General features: G+C 39.1%; 1 protein-coding gene across 1 annotated transcript in view; it reads right to left on the bottom strand.

Annotated features, from left to right (window-relative positions):
* Positions 1 to 331: 331 nt before the first annotated feature.
* LOC128659993 (gastrula zinc finger protein XlCGF26.1-like) overlaps positions 332 to 24,778 on the bottom strand; it is a 32,911-nt gene continuing 8,464 nt past the window's right edge. The window contains exons 2-3 of the mRNA XM_053713585.1: positions 7,708 to 7,823; positions 332 to 6,873 (exon numbers count right to left, since the gene is read on the bottom strand). Coding sequence (XP_053569560.1) covers positions 5,492 to 6,873; positions 7,708 to 7,726 — 1,401 coding nt within the window. The 5' untranslated portion in view covers positions 7,727 to 7,823 and the 3' untranslated portion in view covers positions 332 to 5,491. The remainder of the gene's footprint in view (positions 6,874 to 7,707; positions 7,824 to 24,778) is intronic.

Here is a 24,778-nt window from a genome sequence, read left to right as displayed (position 1 = left end):
TGCACATATCTTCAGACAGCAGAGTTTGCAACAACATTTATAGCTGTTATACATAGTTACAAACACTGCTGCACAGACTGCTAAATACACGTGCACGCCCCTAAGCTCATATAATATCAGCCTCCTTGGTTTACTCTATAACAAAGGATACCAAAAGAACAAAGCAAATTAGATAATAGAAGTAAATTGGAAAGTTGGGTAAAATTGCTGCTCTATCTGAATTATCAGCGTTTAACTTTCACTGTCAGATTTAGCTTCTGTCTGATGATGTTTTCCTAATTATTCTGTGATATTTTGTTTTTAATTATACAAAAAACACAAAATACTGGTCTGGATTACAATCACTTTTTATTTGCATGAAAAAACATTGTATATCATTATATAGTAAAAAGCAGCATTACATGATATCTGCACACAATGGTATAAATATACCTAACACTTGTGCTCTTGATACAAAGGGATTTATCAGACATATAATGTTCCCTTTATATATACAGTATGTGCTATTATCAGTTCTTGTGGCTTCTAACTAACATGAAAACATCTAACAGACATAATATCAAGTTACAGAACATGACATACATATTACATACCCAGTATACATGTAGGTTATAGTAGCCATTTAAATTAACTGATTATGATCACATGACACACATATTACATACCCAGTATACATGTAGGTTATAGTAGCCATTTAAATTAAACTGATTCTGATCACGTATGGACCGGTTACTGATATTGTGTCTCATTAGATAAAATCAGTTTCCCCTCAGTAATTCCTCTGGTATATAACATGTACAATGCTAAGCATCTATTGCTATAAGAAAAGGTTTATCCACATGATGTGCACATTAAATATATCTCCCAGGGGGGGCGGAGCCGACTACCAAGCTGATCAGACGCATGTTACATGAGCTCTGGCACTAAACTTTATTTTTAGGAGATTTTTTGAGCTTTTTTGGCAACTAGGCAAATAATTCTAACCCTCTTACAAAGATCCATTGCAGCCCATCTTATAAGTTGAATGCTAAATCAGATTCGGTGACCAGAAAGAGGAACTTTGACCAGAAATGCTTATCCTAAAGCTGCCATGTGAACACAGAGCTCAGCCGCAAGCCCTAAGAATCTAACACCAGTATGGAAGTTTGACTTTCTGCTATATAACTAGCGTAAATACAGGATTCTTTACTACTAATATGGGTTAGGACGGACTCTGAAAAAGTGTAACCAGCACAGCGAAGCAAAATAAAAACGTAAGTTGCGTAGCCTGCTGAACAACATGGAGGGCCCACATGACGCAGTATGCCAGACAGGCACCCTGAAGCTAGTTATCTCCCTCCTGAAAGATATGGCTGCCCGCTTAGATCAGCACTATATGGCTTGTTCGGCTGCCTTGCAAACTGCTGCTGGCTCACCCCTTCCCCCATCAGCTGACCCAGGTCTTACTTACGGCCCATCGGATGTCAGATGGATCAAGCAAGAGGAGCAGGGGGAACACGAGCTACACAAGTTTCCAGGAGCAAATTTGTGTCTAGATGATATGGTGCAATTTGCCGCACTCACCGACACCACTTCAGTACCACCAGGGAAGCCTCAGGGTCCCGTAGCATCACAAGTGCCATTGACAGCAGCTAACCCCTACCGGAAGTCATTCCCTGCAAAGCTATGTACTAATTATGGAGATCTTACACGCTCCACTCAAGATATCTACTGCGGGAGAGAGAGGAGACCGAGCGGCAGACCTGGCTAATAATCATGTACAGAGTGTTTCACGCAGCTCCCCTCTTCAGCTACACCTCTCTAACATAGAGATATCTTACAAGCGGCTCTCATTTTACCACCTGCGAATCTGGAGATTGTTCTTCTTGAGACACCTCTATAAGTGGATTGACAGAGCTGGAGTCGGCTGAGCGGTAATAGTTTGCACCATGAGATCCTAATATCTACGTTTCTCATGATCCAGAATCTTTTATTATTTTTCCTCTCTAAGAATTGCATGAATGGGGTAATTTAACATGATTATGACGGCTGACTACCCGAGATATACTCACCTACTTTTGCAGTCCTCTACAATACTTGGCAGGAAAGTTGAAATAAAGTACATAGTTGAGTCGGATTTACTGACCCACTAAAATCCAGCAGCAAGAAGACGACTCACTACAAGAGACATATTTATTTTAGGATAATAATTTTTGTAACAACATTAAGTGCAGTTTCTAATGTCTGTGCAAGTGGCCTTTGGCCCACTCAGGTTCACCTGTCTCTCCCAAAGTGACCATCTCTTTTGGCCGAGTTTTATTATTTCCCCCTAATAGGTAATGTCACCGCACTAATAATGTTAGTGTATACTATAAAAACTGGATGTTTCATACGCTATTTTACTATATGAGTATATTGTAAATTATATGGTTCTTGCATATCATCAATATTTTATCCTACTGTATATTGTGACAGTTAGCTGATGTCTACCCCTCATGTCAGCCCACTCTAACCACAAGCAAATTACTTTATCATAGATACATCGCCCTGCTAAGCTTAGTTGCTAGCATAATCGCCCATATCCATACTGTTGAACAACATGTACTGTTTATTGTTACTAAGGTGCATGTTGTCCTGATTGCTTAATTTTTTATTTTATTTTTTCTCTCTTCCTTTTTTTATTTTTTTATTCTATAAACCATGTGATAAGGCCTGAGAGTTATTTTAGGACCCTATAGATGTGAATGAAACTGCATGATTGTGTACTTAGAGGCATTGTGTACTGTAATTCACTCCGTACTATACTATATACTATAATATGGTGCCTGTCTATTTCCACTAATATTAATATAAGGTTTCAAAATGGCACCTTCTGCACGCTTAGTGCATGTAAGACCTTATCTTCTCGTATGCGTGCAATACGTAGCATACCTATTATACTTTTTACCTAAAATTATAGTATATACAAATTGTCTGTTAATAGAAGGTAGAGTGCCTATATAAACTGTTGTTACATAAATCTTTGTTGATTGCCAATGTACCCTATTTCTTTAGAACTCCATTGCTCACTCGCAGGTCCTTCAGGTTAAATAGTTTGGTTTTTATCCTTATCTTTTTAGTTGTATACAGAGTGTACTTATAAATGTAATTTCCCTCATTCTTCTATACTGAGGAAATCTCTATAGCTTTATATTGAGCCGATACATTCAGCTGTTTGAGTATTTGCTATTATTACTTAAATGTTGGGTTATTTTTATTCTGTATGTCATCTGCTATCATTATTGGTGAATATAGGACTGTTATTCATATTTTCTCTATAGCTTTGTCCACATTACCAATATATATTATTTATCCCTGTTAAGCCTCTCTCCTCCCTTTCCCGCCGGTGCTTTCTGCCTGCGGGTCATATCCCCACTCCTTTTTCCCACATCGTCTATAGGTGACACTCCCCTAGGAGAGGGGCTCATCCAGAAATTCCCTCTGCCCCAAACATTCTAATGTTCCCCTTTCCACATAATACTACAGAGTGATTGTTGAGGCCCATTACTTCCCATATTTAAGTTTTAGATCTCTCTTAGCTGTTTATTTTCTACTTTGGCTATGAGACTTCTCTTTCATCTATCAGTTCTCATGAGGTCACTTGTTATATTATTATCAGCATCCTGCCTCCCTTGTTTAGCTCTATAGGTCATAGCAGTCTTAGTCACATTCGACGCGTAAATAGGCTTTAGTTTCCCTAATATGGATATTTCTGAAGATATGCTCTATTACTCAATTCAAGACAGGGACATTACACAATTCTATATACCCATATAGGCTCTATGTTCACCTTAGATGTAAGTACCCTTATAAAATGCTTTCATCATCTTGCACAACATATGGTTTGGCTTCTAACAATTTTAATTTGTGGATAATCTGGGATTATTTAATATGACATTACTATTGCTAAACTTCTCCCTAAATAACCCTACTATCTAGGTTAAATTATCATACCCAAATGTTGTAGTGTTCTACTGAAATCCTTATCTCCTATGAACAGAAGCCAGTAATATTACTTATCGGTTGTCTATTTACAGACCTAGTCATTGGGAGATATAGAGAGGTTTTACCTCAATGAGATCTGCCAGAGGAGATACTAATACAGTAGCACACTCGCTGAGACACCATACTTCCTGAGTCATCAATATATCAACTTAATGCCCATACAGGGGAACAGCAGCTTTGACTATAGGCCCCGTATAGAGACATATAGTGTATTATAAGCAAACCCTGTGACTCATTTGTTTGCGCATAAATATGTTTACCTATATTCTGGGTATCCCTAATGTGTTAAACATATCTGTACCTCTAGGGGTTGTGTATGACTTTTACTGACCCTATAGGTTGTATAGCTACACAATATACTAATCTCCTAATGTGCCCATTGCACTATAGTATATACTCTTACTCTACACAGGCAGGGAGTAGTCTGGCTGAATTCTCCAAAATAGGAACCTAATGACCCTAGTATTATCTTCAGTGCCTATCTAACAGTCGAGGAAGCTAATCCACACTTAATTATATTATAAGCCCCACCCACTGACTGGAAGGCTCCGCCCCTCCACCTTCCACTTTATATTTGAGCGGCTATTGCCCGCTGATATTCCCTCCCCCTCTATATATTTCGGCCCAAGAGTGGCCGACACATATACTAATTCTCCACAGGCTGATAGCCTGATTCAGATATGTTAAAGATTGTTTACTACTACGTTGTGGAGGTCATCTGTCAGTAATATAATATAAAATTAAGTTCTATTTCATTTCACCTAAACTTCTGTCTAGCACCATGTTAACATTTGATATATAATTCTCTTCTCACATGTGTATTCTGTTTTGTCGCCAATATTAGCTTATAGACAATGTAATACTTTTTTTGGATGTAATTTGGTCTCAAAGGTGAATCTTGTTTGTTAACCTTTACTTTAACTTCAATAAAAAAAATTATTTGCAAAAAAAAAAATATATCTCCCAGATGTCAATCATTTGAGACTGATGTTCTTGTTTATATAATTGTCTAACACTCTATATTCATATAAATATTATTTTATTCTGTAAATGTAATTATTTTCTCCTCTATGTAAATCGAACATACAACTCCTAACACTGGCATATTAATAAACAACACTGGGGGTGCTTTGGGGTGAATGGTTGTGTAAACTGGTCAGTATGAGGACAGATTTGTATATTCCTGTGTGGCGTTTGGATTCTATCACATTTATATGAGAGAAACTGAGGTGCACATTTATAGAGGAATAAAGGACAGCAGGAGAGCTCTTCCAATCTGGGGCTTTTATAACTGGGATTTAGAAAGTATCATTTACAATAACATCTCATTTGATGCTTCTATTTAGAGAGTTTGCCCTATTTAGGATAATTGTTAAAAGGTTTGTACACTGTGTATATAAAGTTTATTTGTGTGTAAATATTTTGTGTTTTGTGATACCTGATTTCAATAAAATTCTTTTTTCACTTTCTAAACATGTGAAAGGTTTCTTCCCTTGTGAATCCTTTCATGTTTTCTCAGATTATCCTTATATGCAAAACTTTTTCCACACTCTATACATGTGAAAGGCTTTTCTCCTGTGTGAATCCTTTCATGTTTTTTCAAAGTACTTTTTTCTGTAAAACATTTTCCACACTCTGTACATGTGAATGGCTTTTCCCCGGTGTGAATCCTTTCATGACTTTTCAGACCACTTATTTGTATAAAACCTTTTCCACAGTCTGTACATGTGAATGGCTTTTCCCCTGTGTGACTCATTTCATGATTTTTCAGACTACTTATTTGTAGAAAACCTTTTCCACAGTCTGTACATGTGAAAGGCCTTTCTCCTGTGTGAATCCTTTCATGATATTTCAGACTACTCTTTCCTGTAAAACATTTTCCACACTCTGTACATGTGAAAGGCTTTTCTCCTGTGTGACTCCTTTCATGAATTTTCAGATTATCCATTTGTGTAAAACATTTTCCACACTCTTTACATGTGAAAGGCTTTTCTCCTGTGTGACTCATTTCATGCTTTTTCAGATCACCCTTTTGTGTAAAACTTTTTCCACACTCTGTACATGTGTAAGGCTTTTCCCCTGTGTGAAATCTTTCATGTTTTCTCAGACTACTCTTTTCTGTAAAACTTTTTCCACACTCTGTACATGTGTAAGGCTTTTCCCCTGTGTGAAATCTTTCATGTTTTCTCAGACTACTCTTTTCTATAAAACTTTTTCCACACTCTGTACATGTGAAAGGCTTTTCTCCTCTGTGAATCCTTTCATGAATTTTCAGATGACTCTTTTCTGTAAAACTTTTTCCACACTCTGTACATATGAAAGGCTTTTCTCCTGTGTGACTCCTTTCATGAGTTTTTAGATTATACATTCGTGTAAAACTTTTTCCACACTCTGTACAGATAAATAGTGTCTCCCCTGTGTTGGTCCTTTCATGAGCTATACGTTTTGTCATTTGTATAAAACTTTTCACACCCTCAGTACATGTGTTTGGCTTCTCATCTGTGTAAATGTTGTGGTGTTCTAGTAGATGAGACTTATATCTAAAGATTTTCTCATAGTCTGTACATTTGAAATGTTTCTCCTTTGTATGAATCATTTGGCTAGACTGTAGACTTTTCTCTTCTTTAACATTTTTTGAAAACTCAGTAAATGTTTGTGGTTTATCCTCAGGGATAATCATTTCACTAGATAAGTCATAAATGTTGTTCTCTTGTTTGATGACTAAATTACTCTCTGTACATAATGATTGCTGCCCAGTTCCTGCAAATTCACCATCTTCATTAAATATCTGCTGTGATATCCCCAATGTTTGTGAATAGTCATTAATGAATGAACTATTCACGTGTTTGTCTACATAAAAATAAATGAAATAAAGAAAAATAACAATATTTATTCTTTATAATATAATCCATTTTAAAAAAAGTCATATTCTTTAATATGCAACAAAATTTCTTTCATTTTGTTTTCATTTTTACATTTATTTACCTTTAAATAACAAATTAAAAAATGATGACAACATTTTTTGCATAATGTTCTCAGCAAGGGAACAAGTACATCTGTATTCTGGGCAAGAGAGGTGGCATCCACCATACTCATTTAACATTGCACAAGCAAGCGCACATACAGTCCTGCACGGCTCATGCTCAACAAGTTGGGTGAGAACATGATGTCTTAATCATCACAGATCAGTTTGAGATGTTTTGAGAGGGTAAGAAGCAGTGATTTTACAATACTTTTAAGCGTTCAGCTGTGGTTGTTTCATTTATATAATCAGCCAAAAACTTTATTAGTTTAATAATATTTACTGCAAAATTAAGCACACAAATCAGGAGCGGTTCTGGGGTGGGGAATACTCACTGGGAACAACGTAGTTATTTAAGTGTAGTTATGGGAGTTCCATGAGTTAGGGCAGGGGAAGGTGAAGTTGCCAGTGTTCTGAGTACAGAAGTCTGGGGGTGAGGTTAGGCAGTTGTTAGACATGATCCGTCTAAAAGGACAGAGGGGGGAAGTAGTATTTATACACTAATCCTCATCCCAATGGGAGTTGTTCCTTTTTTTATAACTGTCACTGACACAAATGTTCTTAAAGACGCAGATATAAATATAATAGTTTATATTTGTTTAATGAATGATTTACTCTATTTTCCCAGTAATAAAAGTCAGCATAATATCTATTTTACTCACCTAACACATATGAGTTCATGCTGATAACAGGCTCCAATGTCTGTGCTCAGGAAGAAGGTTCCCTTATTCAATCCAGTTACATCAATACCTGATATCTCTCAGTGCTCTGGCCGTGTCTGTAAAAAGTATATTAAATGGTTTAGACGGATAATAATAAATAATGGTTCTGATTAACTGTACGTATGGTATAATTAAAGGCACACATAACAATTAATGTGATACAGATCAGCTGTTTAGGTTATTACATATGTGATATTGATTTACCACAAGCATTTAGTACAGTTAACACTGTGGGGCCTAATTATGAAAGACCTGTTGGACATGATCCCACATTGCGGATCATGTCCGACAGACCTCGCTGAATGCACAGAGCAATACGCTCTCCGCATTCAGCATTGCACCAGCAGCTCTTGTGAACTGCTGGTGCAACACCACCCCCTGCAGATTTGCGGCCGCTAGCAGGGGGTTGTCAATCAACCCAATCATATTCAATCAGGTTAAATTGCGGCGATGTCTGTCCACCTCCTCGGAGCAGGCGGACAGGTTATGGAGCAGCGTTCTTTAGACCGCTGCTCCAAAACTTGTGTTTCTCGCGAGTCTGAAGGCTCACCAGAAACACGGGCCCTCAAGCTCCATACAGAGCTTGATAAATGGGCCCCACAGTGTGTTACAATTTCCCCTTAAAGGGACATTAAAGTCCAAATTAATCGTTGATTATTCAGATAGGGCATGTAATTTTAAACATCTTTCTAATTTACTTTTATCATCATCAACTTTGCTTTGTTCTCTTGGTATTCTTAGTTGAAAGCTAATACTAGGAGGCTCCTATGCCAATTTCTAAACCCTAGAAGGCTGCCTCTTATCTAAATGCATTTGACATTTTTTTCACAGTTAGAGGGTGTTAGTTCATGTGTTTCATATAAATAACATTGTGCTCATGCACGTGGAGTTATTTAGAAGTCAGCACAAATTTCCTGAAATGAAAGTCTGTCAAAAGATCTGAGATAAAGAGGCAGTCCGCAGAAACTTAGATTCAAGGTAATTATAGAGGTAAAAAGTATATTTCTATAACAGTGTTGGTTATGCAAAACTAGGGAATAGTAAATAAATGGATTATCTATCTTATTAAACAATAACATTTTGGGTGATTACTATCACTTTAAATATGAATCTTCCCAGATCTATACAACATAATGGTAGAAAATCTATTTATGAGGGGGCTATATCATAACTTTACAAATATATTATAATCTTTGTTTTCTGTCATTTATATGAAACAATATTTTCTCCTGTAATAAATGTTAAATTTCATTTGTTTAAATATAAGTTAAATTGGATACTGCAATATGGGTTTTTTACTTCCTACTAATTCTCACTGTCAGACATTTTGTATTTGTCATGTGCTCCACCACCTGTCCTTTAACTTCTCTTGGTCAATACTGTGTTGTCTTAAATCACACTGCCATTGGGTATGAGAGAGATAGGCACTAAAATGTTCATTTCAATTGGTATCTTAGATATAGAAAAGAAAAGGAAGTGTTTGTGTTTACATAGAGTAATAACATAATGAGATATATTTTTGACAAGTTCAGTCCATTTAAAAGGAACATATAGAATTACAAAACCACAGATGCATAATAAAAATACAATGCAATAAAACTTACTATGAATTTAAAAAGAGAAGTAGATTGTTTTCTGATAAATGCAGTTCTGCACCTGTACCATGAGACAGCTATCAGCCAATAACAGACTCATATTTATATATATATATATATATATATATATATATATATATATATATATATATACACAAGTATCCAAACAGGTGCACTCACTGTGACACAAGGCATCCGCCGGGGTGCTGCGTAGAAGACAAATAGCAATATCCGTTCAACCCCTAAAGGCAGAGAAACGCTTCACTCTCCGGTCTTATCAAATATCCTTTATTAGGTATCCAGCATTAATTGACAAATCCCCCAAACGTTTCGATACCGGTTGGTATCTTTATCAATGGATAATCAGAACATATCTATCCCAAAAGAAGGTTCCTAATACTAACCAAAAACCACTCACCTATATACACCTGTAAGGCGTCCCTGTCACTTCCGGTGTATCGGAAGCCGCCCACCCATGCGCATGCGTCCAGGAGTTCGCTAACCGCACGGCTAATTAGCATATCCAATCACGTAATGACGTTTGCGCTCCAACCGCGCATAGTTACTCCTGCTAATGCGCATGTCCGGGTGGCCAGAGTTCCAATACCACCGGACTAACTGTTACAAGTGTAACTACTATAACCTCATAAGTGCAAAGAACTAACTAACCAAATAAAATCTATAAAAATATTACAATTACCTGAGGTCTCAAAAACAGACTTGGTTCCTTATATCTACAATATTTTAGCGTATTAGTAAGATACTTATGCATTTTTATATATACAGTTTGCTGAGCTATTCACTACTCCTTTACTATCTCATCTGTAATCTACATAATGTCAATTTTACTAGATCAAATATGTTGTATTACAATTATCAATAAATCATATAACTTCTATGCCAACTGGAGTACAGTGAGAAACTTTGTTATGGCCACAGCAATACACTGAACACAGTACTATTCAGAGACTTTATGAATACATATGAATACATATGATCTGGACCAGTCCATCTTCTTAGATATTGATGACCTAGACCGATAAATCATGGACATCTCACTCAGAGAAAGACACCAAAGTCCATCTGTACATTCAGACCCTTAGGAGCCACTGTGTCCAGACGATAAATCCAGGAGGTCTCAACTTGGAGCAGTTTCGTATTCCTATCCCCTCCCCTTCGTAAGGGGGGCACATGATCAATGAGCATAGTCCTTAAACTAGCCACTGTGTGTCCTGCTTGGAGAAAATGTCTGGCAACCGGTTGGTCCGATGTTTTCTTGTCTATCGCTTGTCTAATCACATGGCGATGATTAGCCATCCTCTCACGAAATGTAGTTGAGGTCTTACCCACATAGACAAGCGAACATGGGCACATTAGTATGTAAACCACGTAGGTACTCATACATGACAGTCTGTGCAAAATCTTGTACTTTCTCCCAGTGTGTGGGTGGTGAAAGAACATCCCTGTTAGCATACTATTGCACGTAGTGCAATCCCCACATCTGTAGCAGCCAACTTTTTTCCTGGTATCCAGCCATGTACTTTTTTCATAGCACTTCACAGGGTCATTATGGACCAGGAGATCCTTCAGATTGGGTGCTCTCTTATAAGCCATCCGTGTATGCAAGAATGGTAGTGTTTTGTCAGTACTAATAATGTCCCAGTTCTTCTTGACAGACTCAGACAATATCTTAGATACGGGGTTGAACGTGGTTACAAAATTAATGATATCACCATTATTTTCCACCTTATCAGTAGGATCATGTGGTTGTAACAAGGATACTTGATCATCCCGGGCCAGGTTGGTTTGCACCTGTGTTATCAACTTTCTTGCATATCCTCGTTGCTCCAATTTCGTAATCATTTCGTCTTCCTGTATTTATCTAGTCTCTCTTAATGTGTTATTGCGGGCCACCTGCGTGAGTTGAGAGGAGACAACACTCTTTTTCTGATGCTCAGGGTGAAAGCTTGTGGATAGCAACAATGAGTTTCTGTCTGTCGGTTTTGAATACAAGGAGGTAGAAAATTTGTAACAATCACCTTCTGTATAGACAGATACATTAAGATCTAGAAATGGTATGCTCACCCTGTTATGGGCAACTTTAAATCGAATGGTTGACTCAAGCTGGTTTAAGCTGTCAACCCACTGTTCTAGGGATTCCTCAGATCCTCGCCATACCAAAAACACATCGTCAATATATCTGACATACAGTTTGATTTTATCAATTGTACGAATTCGCATGACCATGGTCTCATACCAAGACATATACAGATTGGCGTATGCGGGAGCCATATTGGAACCCATTGCAGTTCCTGATATTTGTAAAAAGAAATCCTTCTCAAATTTGAAAAAGTTTTTTTCTAAACAAAATTTCAATAGTTCCAATAGGAACTCAATGGGTGGTCCCGCATACGCCAAAGATTCGCTTAGCATGGATCTGACTGCTTGTACACCACCATCATGAGGGATGACAGTGTACAAGCTATCAACATCCATTGTATAAAAGGCTGTGTACAATTTGATAATACAAATAAATTACAAACAGCAAACAGCTATTTTACATAAAAAAAATAAACCTAAAGGTGAAATTTCCCATACACTTTATACTATTTTATACACCGGTAAAACAATTAATTAGAAACACATTAAAGCAGGGGTGCTCACACTATTTTGTGCTGGGATCTACTTATTAAATGAGCAGCGCAAACAAAGATAATGAAGAAAAACTGATAATAGGAGTAAATTAGAAAGTTGCGTGAATTTGCAGGTTTTAGATCTGAATCAAGAAAAAAATAAAATGTGTTTCATATCCCTTTAAGGTTGCATGATTTAGCAACACATGGATGTGCAAAAGCATAAAGATACAACAGATTAATCCCGAGGATAAAAGTAGCACTGACTTTAATTCGGGTTAACTGCATTCAAATGACTGCCACTAAACCCCCTTTACTTTGTGCCGTGGGCTTGGTCTGATATGACCCAGTGAGGCTCACACAAATAAATTTCAATAGCGCGCCATGCAGACCATTTCTTACTGGGTCAGCACGTTCATTTGCCAGAAGTTAATCAGATGTGTTCCTTTAGCAGAGCACAGCAGCCTCCGCTTACCCTCCTAACGATACAATATGGCCATATCCATTAGGAGAGTACTCACTCAACCATGCTTTTGATAGGCCAATTATGTTGTCATTCAAAAATCATCTACATTAATTGGTTGAAATCGATGTTCCTCAAGATCCAATCCTGTAGCACTTTTAATGTCCGATCATCAGACTGTTTAATGACCTGCCCCTCACACACTGCAGTAGATAAAGCGGTAACCCTAGCAACCATACTCTACTCACGCCCCAGTGTTGAGATTGTGTAACTTGACCACATCAGCCGTGATCTACCAGCAGTGCCTTCAGGATCTACTGGTAGATCCTGATCTACCTATTGGGCACCCCTGCATTAAAGGGACAGCAAAGTCAAATTTAAACAACTCTACAATTTCCTTCTTTTACCAAATCTGCTTTATTGCCATTGAGACCTTTGTGGCAAAGGTGCTGATTAGTGGTCCCACATACAAGCCTCTTGCCACTGTCTCACCTTATGTGCTCAGCTAGCTCCCAGTAGTGCATTTATGCTGCTTCAATAAAGGATATCTAGAGAATGAAGCAAATATCATAATAGAAGTAAAATGGAAAGTTGTTTAAAATTATATGTTCTATTTAAATAATGAAAAACATTTGGGTTTTCTTGTTCTTTTAAGCAAAAATTACATTTACAGGACACTGTCCCTTTAAGTCTGTGATCATGTGACAAAGAGCAGCAACTGAAGGTGCAGAATACACTTACAACGGTCTTTACTAACAACAAGAATCAGTCACAGATCAGTGGGATAAACGTTCTGATGATAAACAGGTGCAGCTAATAGAAATAAGAAATGTATTATAAAATAACCTCATTAGAAATAAAATAATATGCAGATCACAAGATATTTATGAATAGATCAGTATATGTGATGAGACTGATACAAGCTGAGTGATATTTATTAGTGGAGCAAATAGCAGCTTCACACTAATATTAAATTAAAAATCTTTATCTGGGCTCTAATTATAATTATAGTTAATTATAAACCTATAGGGAAATACAGGATTCTAATTGGCTGATACTTAAAAATCTATTGCTCATTGGATAACAGGAACAACCCCCACACATTAATTTATTGGACAGACCTCGTCAAGCTTCAAAATATTGTTTGGTTCTGCTACAAACATTCATTTTACAAACTGCTACAAATTATTATGTATTCAATTGGGCTTTTTAATGGAAAAACTAAACAATACATTAATTTACACAGCATGAAAAATATAGAAAACTAATTAAATAAGTACAGTTGAGTTTTTTATTTAAACTCAGTTTCTTTTATGAAGTGAAATATTTTATCTTTATCATAACAAAATACAGAACAATAATTTCTCATCATTATATAAAACACAACAGTGTGAGGCTGTTAATAAAGATTTAGGTCAGGTTTTGCATATTAATGTTTAGCAGAAGCTCTGTAAGTATGAAGTCTCTCTGGTTCCTCCTGTGATATCACTGAGTGTTACACAGATATTTATACTAATGTGGGAGTGTCACCTTTCTCTGTGTGACTCACATGAGTACAACTTGTCAGTTGGGAGACAATGAGAGGGTCACACCTGGACTTTTGTTCTCATATAAATGTCTATTGTCCCCTCTGGTGTCACATGAATTATTTATTTATTTATTTATAAAATTTTACCAGGAAGGATACATTAATATTTTTCTCGTTTTCAAGTATGTCCTGGGACCAAAAAACATTGCATTGATACAATAGTGTACAATAAAATACAAAAACAATAATACACAATATATGCAAAAATTTAACATGGTAGGTACTATTGAACAGGTAGGAAATATTTAATCAACTATGACAGTTGCATTCTGTTTTGAGATATGTAGAGAGGGATCTCTTAAAGGATATTAAGCTTGGGAAAGTTTTGAAAATGTGCGGGAGGTGATTCCATAATTGTGGTGCTCTGTAGAAAAAGGAGGATTGAGCTGCTTTCTTTTTGTATTGAGCAAGCTAAATAATGTGCTGTTATTGGATCGGAGGTTAAAAGAGGTGGGAATACCCAGGGAGAGCATTCTGCTCAGGTAGGGTGGGAGCTTCCCAGAAAGGCTCTTAAACACAAGGCAGGAAAGATGGAGGGTGCGTCTGGATTCCAGCGACAGCCAGTTTAGTTCTTTTAGCATGTCATAATGGTGGATTCTGTAGTTACATTGTAGCACAAAGTGGCAGAACGAGTTATACAATGTATTAACTTTATTAAGGTGAGTTTGCGGTGCAGGTGCATATACTATGTCCCCATAATCCATGATAGGCATCAGCATTTGCTGTACAATCTTTCCTTTTACTGTAAGGCTGAGGCAGGATTTGTTTCTGTACATGACTTCTAGTTTTGGATAAAGTTTAGATGCAAGTTTTTCTATGTGGAGGCCAAAAGATAGATTGGGGTCTAACAACATACCCAAGTATTTGAAAGAGTGGACTGCGGTCAGCGTGCAATTGGATTTTGTTTTAATCCGAAGATGTGAATTTTGTAATTTGTGTAATTTAGGTCCTGTTCCAAAGATCATTGTGACAGTTTTGTCAGTGTTTAGGAAGAGTTTGTTTTTTGAGATCCACTTTTCTACCTCTGTGAACTGGTCTTGGAGCACTGCTTCAAGCTGTGGTAGATTGGAATTGTTTGCATAGATTACCGTGTCAGATCATTTATAAATAATGTGAATAGTAGGGGGCTGAGAATGGAACCTTGGGGAACACCACACGTGACTGGTAGAGGGAGGGAGTCGCTGTCAGAAATGGAGACATATTGTGATAGATCCGATACATATGATCGAAACCAGTTTAACGGACGATCAGCAATACCAGAGTTTTTTAGTTTGAGCAGTAGTATGTTGTGGTCTACTGTGTCAAAGGCCTTTTGCAAAATCAAGGAAAATTGCTCCAGTTAGGTCTCCTTGTTCCATGCCAGTTTGAATGTTGTTGTTATTAGGAGGGCAGTTGTAGTGTAGTGATTCGGGTGAAAACCTGATTGATCAGGGGTCAGATAGTTAGATTTTTGACAATACTAGGAGCAAAGATATAAGGCAATAATTAGAAACCAAGGTTAACTCCCCACTTTTATGGATAGGCACTACTCTTGCAGTTTTCCAAAGGTTGGGTATGTATCCAGACACCAAGGATTCGTTAATTTGGGTTGTGACAGGTTTAGCAATTGCCGGCGCACTGAGCTTCAACAGCATTGCTGGGATTTGATCAGGTCCAGACTGTTTTTTCATTTTTAGATTATTAAGGTGTTTCTTAATCACATTGATGGGTACGGGTCTAAAATTGAACTTCTCTATATCGGGTCTTTGCTGATTTAGTGGGGCCTGATCCACATTAGTAGCTTCTGGATGTGTGTCATTTATTAGTTTGTCAATCAGGGTGGTGGAGCATCTGACAAAAAGAAAATTTATGCTTACCTGATAAATTTATTACTTCTTAGACACAATGAGTCCACGGATCATCTTCATTACTTATGGGATATTCACTTCCTGGTCAGCAGGAGAGGCAAAGAGCACCACAGCAGAGCTGTTAAATAGCTCCTCCCTTCCCTCCCGCTCCAGTCATTCGACCGAAGTTAGGAAGAGAAAGGAAAAGCCAAGGTGCAGAGGTGACTGAAGTTTACAATAAAAAACATCCTGTCTAAAAATGCCAGGGCGGGCCGTGGACTCATCGTGTCTAGGAAGAAATAAATTAATCAGGTAAGCATACATTTTATTTTCTTCTTAAAGACATGATGAGTCTTTGGATAATCTTCATTACTTATGGGATCCAATACCCAAGCTAGAGTACACGGATGATACGGGAGGGACAAGACAGGATACCTAAACGGAAGGCACCACTGAATGAAGAACCTTTCTCCCAAAAGCCGCCTCAGTCGAGGCAAAAGTATCAAATTTGTAAAATTTTAAGTGTGAAGAGAAGACCAAGTTGCAGCCTTGCAAATCTGTTCCACAGAAGCTTCATTTTTGAATGCCCATGGGGAAGCAAAAGCCCTAGTGGAATGAGCCATAATCCTCTTAGGAGGCTGCTGTCCAGCAGTTTCGTAAGCCAAACGTATAATACTCTTCAGCCAAAAAGAAAGAGAAACAGCCGTAGCTTTCTGTCCCTTACGTTTGCCTGAAAATACCTCAAACAAAGAGGAAAACTGGCAAAAGTCTTTAGTCACCTGTGAATAAAACTTTAAAGCACGAACTACATCCAAATTGTGTAAGAGCCTCTCCTTCTTAGAAGGATTAGGACACAAGGAAGGTACAACAATTTCCTGATTAATGTTCAAATCAGAAACAACCTTGGAAAGAAATCCAATTTTCGTACTTAAGACAACCTTATCTGCATGAAAAATAAGGTAAGGGGGCTCACATTGTAATGATGAAAGCTCAGACACTCTACGAGAAGAAGAAATTGCTACCAAAAATAAAACCTTCCAAGATAACAACTTGATATCTAAGGAATGCATAGGTTCAAACAGTACCTCTTGAAGAACCTTGGGAAGTAAATTAAGACTCCATGGAGGAGTAACTGGTCTAAACACAGGCCTAATTCTGGTTAAGGCCTGACAAAAAGACTAAACATCAGGGACATCAGCTAGACGCTTGTGTAACAGGATAGATAATGCTGAAATTTGACCCTTTAAAGTACTTGTAGATAATCCTTTCTCCAATCCAAGGAATCCTAACTCTACTCCAGGAGTAGCCCTTGGAATCACACCAATAAAAGGTATTTACGCCAAATCTTGTGATAAATCTTTCTAGTGACAGGCTTACGAGCCTGAATTAAAGTGTCTATGACTGAGTCAGAAAAACCTCGCTTGGCTAGAATAAACCATTCAATCTCCAAGCAGTCAGCTTCAGAGAATCTAGATTTGGATGATGGAAGGGTCCCTGAATCAGAAGGTCCTTTCGAAGCGGAAGCCTCAAATGTGGTAGAGACGACATCTCCACCAGGTCTGCATACCAGATCCTGTGAGGTCAGGCCCTCAATCACTCGCGGAAGGAGAGCAAATGGAGGAAACAGATATGTTAGATTGAAGGACCATGGGGCCGCCAGAGCATCTATCAGCTCCACCTGAGGATCTCTGGATCTCGACCCGTACCTGGAAAGTTTGGCATTCTGCCTGGATGCCATGAGCTCCAACTCCGGCTGACCCCATTTGAGGATCAGACTGGAGAACATGTCCGGATGAAGTTCCCACTCAACCGGATGAAAGGTCTGTCTGCTCAGAAAATCCGCCTCCCAGTTGTCCACCCCTGGGATGTGGATTGCCGACAGACAAGAAGAATGGGCCTCCGCCCACTGAATTATTTTGGAAACCTCTGTCATCGCCAAGGAACTCCCTGTTCCTCCCTGATGATTGATGTAGGCCACTGACGTTATGTTGTTCGTCTGGAACCTGATAAACTGAACTGAAGCTAGCTGAGGCCAGGTAAGGAGAGCATTGTAAATCACACTCAGTTCCAGAATGTTTATGGGCAAAAGAGACTCTGTCTGAAACCATATCCCCTGAGCCCTTAGGGAGCCCCAAACTGCTCCCCACTCCTGAAGGCTGGCATCTGTTGTCACAATCTCCCAGGATGGTCTGCGAAAACATGTTCCCTGGGAGATGATCTAGAGACAACCACCAAAGAAGAGACTCCCTGTGCCAATAGAAGTCGAGGGGACAAGTCCAAATAATCTCTGTTCTATTGTTTGAGCATGTCCAACTGCAGAGCTCTGAGATGAAAGCGAGCAAACAGGACGATGTCCATTGCCGCTACCATCAGACCTATTAACTCCATGCACTGGGCCACAGAAGGATGAGGAGAAGATTGCAGAGCTCGACAAGTATCGATAATCTTTAATTTCCGGACTTCTGTCAGAAAAATCTTCATAGACAGAGAGTCTATGATGGTCCCTAGAAAGGTCACTCTTGTATGAAGAACTAAAGAGCTGTTTTCTAGATTCACCTTCCACCCGTGTGACCTTAGGAAAGCCTCTACCAGGTCTGTGTGTGATTTTGCTAGCTGAAAGAACGGCGCCTGAACTAGGATATCGTCCAGATACGGAGCCAACGCAATGCCTCTTGAACGAAGCACCAGAAGAATAGACCCCAGAACCTTGTGAAGATTCTGGGAGCCGTGGCAAGAACGAAGGGAAGAGCCACAAACTGGAAATGCTTGTCTAGAAAGCCAAACCTTAAGAGCCTGTGATGATCCCTGTGAATGGATACAAAAACTGCAAAACCAGATAATTATGGAACAAATTGAAACCTTCATCAACTCAGAAATGCAAATTAAGCACTTCTTCTACAAATGGAAGAACATTATTTTAGCCTACCCTATAGAAATTCAAAAACACCTTATCGCACCCTTCAGGGGTACTTTATACTTAGAATTAGCTATAGCCGGAAGGGGGTGTGATGGGTGTGGGGGGGGGGGAGATTTACCCCATAATTTAACCCCCCCCTTTTTTTTCCCCCTCCTTGATAGATTCGGAACCTTTGATTGTAGAACATGGTACGGAAATTAATAATATCATTTTGTCACTCCTTTGACTTGCCACATTTGCATGTATACAATATGATAAATGTAAAGTTAAAAGGCTCAGAGAGTTGGGGGGCGGAGCCTGGCCATGCCGGAACATGGCCGCACTAAGTTAGAGCTCCGGGCCACACAACATCCTCTCCTTACATAAGCGGCGAAGTTTTGACCTGCAAGAAGCCCTGCTATATAGCTGAGAGACCGGAGACACAGCGTGTCATTTTTGAGGCAGAGATGGCATGATTACTGGCCAGCATCGGAAGTTTCACCTAACTGCGCTCACAGCACAGCGGAGTAAAGCGCCATATTGCTTCACTGAGCAAGCAGGGAGAGAGCAATATCGGTTGCGCAGAAAGCAGGTGAGACCCAAAACACTCTGTGGTGCAAACCCTCCTGCTCAGACCCCCCACTGAGGCAAATACTGTGACCCATAAGAGCCAGGGAGAATACTGCAACACATTCCCCTCTGGCCGGAAGAGCGGCCACTCAGAAAATAATAACACCTGGCAGAGCAATGGGGCTGGCGGTTAGAGGTTAGCCATGCATCATCCTGTAACAATCACGTTTACCAAATAGACAAACTGGTGCTCATCACACAGAATAACATTATACTACTACAGGCAGCAGATGAGGGTAATTCTGATATTGCAACATAAACTGCAGATGGCACCTTAAAGAACAATCTCACTTAATCCCTGCTCCCTCATGCTCAGTCTCTGAATTGCAGGCACAACATAGCAGCTCCTCACTCACTGACACAGTACGGCACAAAACCCTAATATTATCCCCTAATTTTTTATATCTTCTAACAGCCATCAGAAGGGGATAGGAGACATAAAAATGGCTTCTAAGAAAGGTACAAAGATGGACAAGAATAATAAACAGCCATCCATGTTACCTATATCTGTAAGCAATTTCTTCAGTCCCACTGAAACCTCCACTATAGAACAAAAAGAAACAGGAGGCCTCACATAGCCCCCTCAAGCCATGGCGCAGCAACACCCAGCTCCATTAGATTTAATGACGCAGCTTAAAGCGGACATAGCTAATCTCCCCTCTCTAAGTCCGATTTTGACTCACTGAAAAGCTTAATTAAAGAAGAACTCACTAGCATTAGGAAAGAAATTTCGGACATTGGGTACAGAATAGAAGATATGGAGGATACGCAAGAAACGTTGATTACTATTACAGACTCCCTCACGACACAAGCCAAGATACACGAGGCCCAATTATCTACTTTCCAAGACAAATTGGATGATATAGATAACAGAAACCGCAGAAATAATCTGAGGATTAGAGGGATTCCGGAAAAGATTGCGATAGTAGATCTAGAGAGTTATGTCCAACAACTTTTTTGCCATCTTAAAAAAGATCAGCAAGCTCCAGCAGTGGAACTCGACAGGGTTCATAGAGCCCTTAGACCTCCCCCACCAGATACCGCACCACCAAGAGACGTGATTCTACGTTTCCTCAGGTACAAGGATAAGGAGGAAATATGGTCTCTGGCTCGCCAACTGAGAGATATCCCTTATCTTGATCATAAGCTGCAGATCTTTCTGGACTTGTGCCCTAATACGCTGCAACAAAGAAGGGAGGTAGCTTTCATAACTAAAGTTCTCAGGGACAAAAAGATCAGATATAGGTGGGGATACCCCTTCAGCTTGATTGTCTCACAGGGAAGCACCGTTTACATCTACAAGGAACCACGGGACCTAGAGACTCTTTTCAAGGGGCTCAACATCACTTTCAATGCTCCAGCAGACTTTGTTTCACAGGGAGGCAAAGAAGTCAACGAAGAAACTGTGGAAGCCAGACACCTGCGGGGAAAACAACCCTGGCAAACTGTAACCAACAGCAAGCGCAGAAGGGACAAACTAAAATCTGCCTCTTCTGAGACAGTGGTTTCTACTGCACAGGAGACATGAAGCGATTCAACACTGGGTGAGATTGTTTCAAATATTGTAATAGTTAAAATCTTACATGCCTGCTGAAATATGATGGGTGAGGATGGGCATAGATAGATAATTAATTAGATAGTAAGTTAGCTTGTAAACTTACTGTAACTAGTTTTATGGAGTCTATGAGTTTCCTTAAAGGTTAAATTCAAAAAGGTTATCAAGGGAGGGGATGCTGTCCTGCATTCCCCCAAACATTATGACAAAGAGTTGTAATATGGTTATTGTTTGTTTGTTGTTTTGTATTGTTGTTGTTGTTCGATTTTCATATGTTCTGAACTGTTTTGAAGATCTACAGGAGCTGTTAGGTTTTAACCCCACGATGCATACCAGAAATAGGTAAATGTTGAACCAAGTGTCCCACATCAAGTATACATCCTCTAAATTCGGAAAATATATATAATATGGTCCCCAAGAAAGACTAGGAATTCTATAGATACACATAAAGGGATAAACTTCCTCACAGTTAATGCAAAGGGCCTTAACAGCTCATTTAAAAGAAATCTAGCAATGAGAGACTTTAAAGAAAGGAAGGGTGATGTGATCTTCCTACAGGAGACGCACTTCTTAAGAAATAGAGAACCTGGAACATTTAAGCATAAATTTGGCGAGTCTTTTTACGCTTCTAACAACACCAAGAGGGGAGGCGTAGGCATACTGTTTAAAAGAGGCATACCATTCCAGGCTTATAAACAAGTAAAATATAAGCAGGGCAGATACCTTATACTTGTGGGGACATTATTCCATAAGCAGGTAACTCTAGTCAATGTGTATGCCCCGAACACAGCACAGGGCCCCTTCTTTAAAACTTTGACCAATGCCATTCTTGAGGTGGTTAAGGGCTCATTAGTAATGTGTCGGGACCTCAATTGCACACTAAATCCCACATTAGATAACTCTACAGGGACATCATCTACTGCACATGCAATCATCAATAAACTAAAAACATGCCTCAGACAGCTTACTCTGCATGATGTATGGAGGGTACTACATGGCGACGAGAGAGATTTCACCTTTTACTCCCACCCACACGCTAGACACTCCAGGATTGACTATGTACTTGCTGATGTCTCTAGTGTAGCATTAGTTAGCAATTGTTGGATACTTCCAACATCATGGACAGATCATGCTATGGTAAGCTGTCATATGAGATGGGACACTAGGGATAATACCAGCTTGTGGAAACTAGATGATAACCTACTAGATGACCCCATATATAAAGAAAGGATAGAGAAAGCTCTAGAAGGTTTCTTTCAACTAAATTCAGATGAGGGGGTGGACGCTAGATATCGTTGGGGAGCCCATAAGGCGGTCATGAGGGGAGAGTTGATGAGCGTGAGGGCTCATCAGCTGAAGCAGCAGAGAGCATATTTTGACATGGTGCTAAACAAAATAGAGGACCTGGATAGAGATCTTAAAAAAAAACCCGGGGACACACAGACACTAAATCTCTTAACGGAATATAAAGGTAAACTTAATGGAATAATAGATAAGGAATGTAAAATAACGGCACTCAAACTCAAACAACGGCACTATGAGGGTAACAATAAAAGCAGTAAACTATTCGCTAGGAAACTAAAACGCAAAATAAATAAGGCACACATCCTAAAAATTAGGGATACTAAAGGGAGGGAGCACACGTCTTCCAAAGACATAGCAGAAGCATTCCGCACATATTATGTGAACCTTTATAACCTACAGGATTCACCAGCAGATCACATAGATACATTTTTAAACAAACTGGACTTTCCTGGGATAAAAGAGGAAGATAGGGCCTACCTAAATGAGCCTTTCACAATAAGCGAAATAAAAAAAATAATTAAGGACCTCCCAAATGAGAAAGCACCGGGGCCTGATGGCTACACGACATATTATTATAAAAAATATATAGATATCCTTACCCCGCACCTATTAAGCTTATTCCAGACGATATCAGAAACCAAACCATTCTTACAAGACTCCCTAACAGCGCACATTGTGGTACTTCCCAAGCCGGGGAAAACAACAGACAGAGTGGAAAATTTCCGGTCTATATCTTTGCTCAATAATGATATTAAGATCTATGCCAGGTTACTGGCATCTAGACTAAATTCCATTATACCACAAATAATTGCTAGGGATCAGGTGGGATTTGTGGTTAATAGAGAGGCTAGGGACAACACAGTGAGAGCGGTGGATTTGATAGATTATGCCACGTCAAAGGATATACCATTGGTCCTGATCTCCACGGACGCAGAAAAAGCCTTTGACCGCGTCCGGTGGAGATTCTTGGAGGCGACATTAGAGAAATTTGGTTTGGGGACCTCATTCATAGCAAAGATCATGACGCAATATGGATCCCCCTCAGCACAAGTGCGGGTAAATGGTATACTGTCTAAGCCCTTTGTCATCAGCAACGGCACGAGACAGGGATGTCCCCTGTCCCCTCTACTGTTTGCATGTGTAGTGGAGGCCCTAGCTATATCAATAAGAGGGGATTGCAATATAGAGGGAATAAGAATCAGAGAAGACGATTACAAAATCATGCTTTATGCAGACAATATTTTATTCACCCTTACAAACCCACTCATATCTGTACCACTGATACTACAACACTTAAGGGACTTCCAATTCGCATCCAATTTCTTAATTAACAAATCAAAGTCGGAGATACTCAATATATCTCTCCCTCAGGTACACCTCTCCCAGTTAAAACAAATCTGCCCTTTTAAGTGGCAAAAAAAATCCCTGAAGTACCTGGGAATACACCTTACAAATAATATAAAAGACTTCTTTCAGACCAATGGTTAACACTCGGGCAACGGGTAAACCATGGTAAATTTGACTGTATGACAGACACATTAGGTACACTACACAAATATTTTCACTGTGGAGTTGGACTAACCGTACCCTATCCTTCCTCACCCTTTCCCCTCCTAAGACAATTGAATCACATGTATCTATAATACTAATGATAATGTTATAAGAGATATTATGAAGGACATAACCTTGAAGGCAATTGCTATTACTTGTTAAATCTTTGCTGACTAAACTTAAATGTATGATATTTTGAATTTGGCCCAAAAGTGGCTGATTAATCTTTCCCTACAGTTGGTAAGGACTACCCAATGATAATAACTTAGAGTTCTTAATACCCACAAACATGTTAAAGTGACTTTTTTGTTATATCGGCTCACAATGTAACCAGAGCCATGTTTGTAACTCTGATAAAAAGTTTAATAAAGCTCTTGGAAAAAAAAAAAAAAAAAAAAAAAAGACTTCTTTCAGGTCAATTATATTCCATTACAAAGAAGAATTATAGCAGACCTCTCCTCATGGAGATCTCTACACACATCATGGATAGGGAGGATAAATATTTTCAAAATGAACGTCTTGCCACGTATATTGTATGTATTGCAGGCCCTACCCATACCCTTACCGAACTCCTTCCTCCCATCTTTACAAGCTAAAATACTAGAATTTGTTTGGGACAAAAAACATGCAAGGATAAATAAAAATATTGTGTGCACCCCTCTGCTTAGCGGAGGCTTGGGAGCCCCTGATCTCACAAAGTATAGTCTTGCTATATACTTGCAAAGGATCCTGGATTGGTCACATAGTCCCCACAATAAAATTTGGGTCCAAATAGAACATGAAGTGGCGGGCATCAATCATCTGGCATCACAATGTTGGACCGCTCAGGGAGGTTCATCTAGGGATAATAGCCTAAACATCCTAGGCGGGGAGACACTTAAGATGTGGGACAAGGTGTTGATGAGGTTTCCACACATATCATCTAAATACTCACCACTGACACCTTTGCTTGAAAATAGAGAGTTCACC

The sequence above is a fragment of the Bombina bombina genome, chromosome 5 (genome assembly GCF_027579735.1).
Source record: "Bombina bombina isolate aBomBom1 chromosome 5, aBomBom1.pri, whole genome shotgun sequence".
Taxonomy (NCBI): Eukaryota; Metazoa; Chordata; class Amphibia; order Anura; family Bombinatoridae; genus Bombina; species Bombina bombina.
The sequence above is the reverse complement of the archived record's forward strand: the minus strand, read 5'-3'. Positions and strand labels throughout refer to the sequence as shown.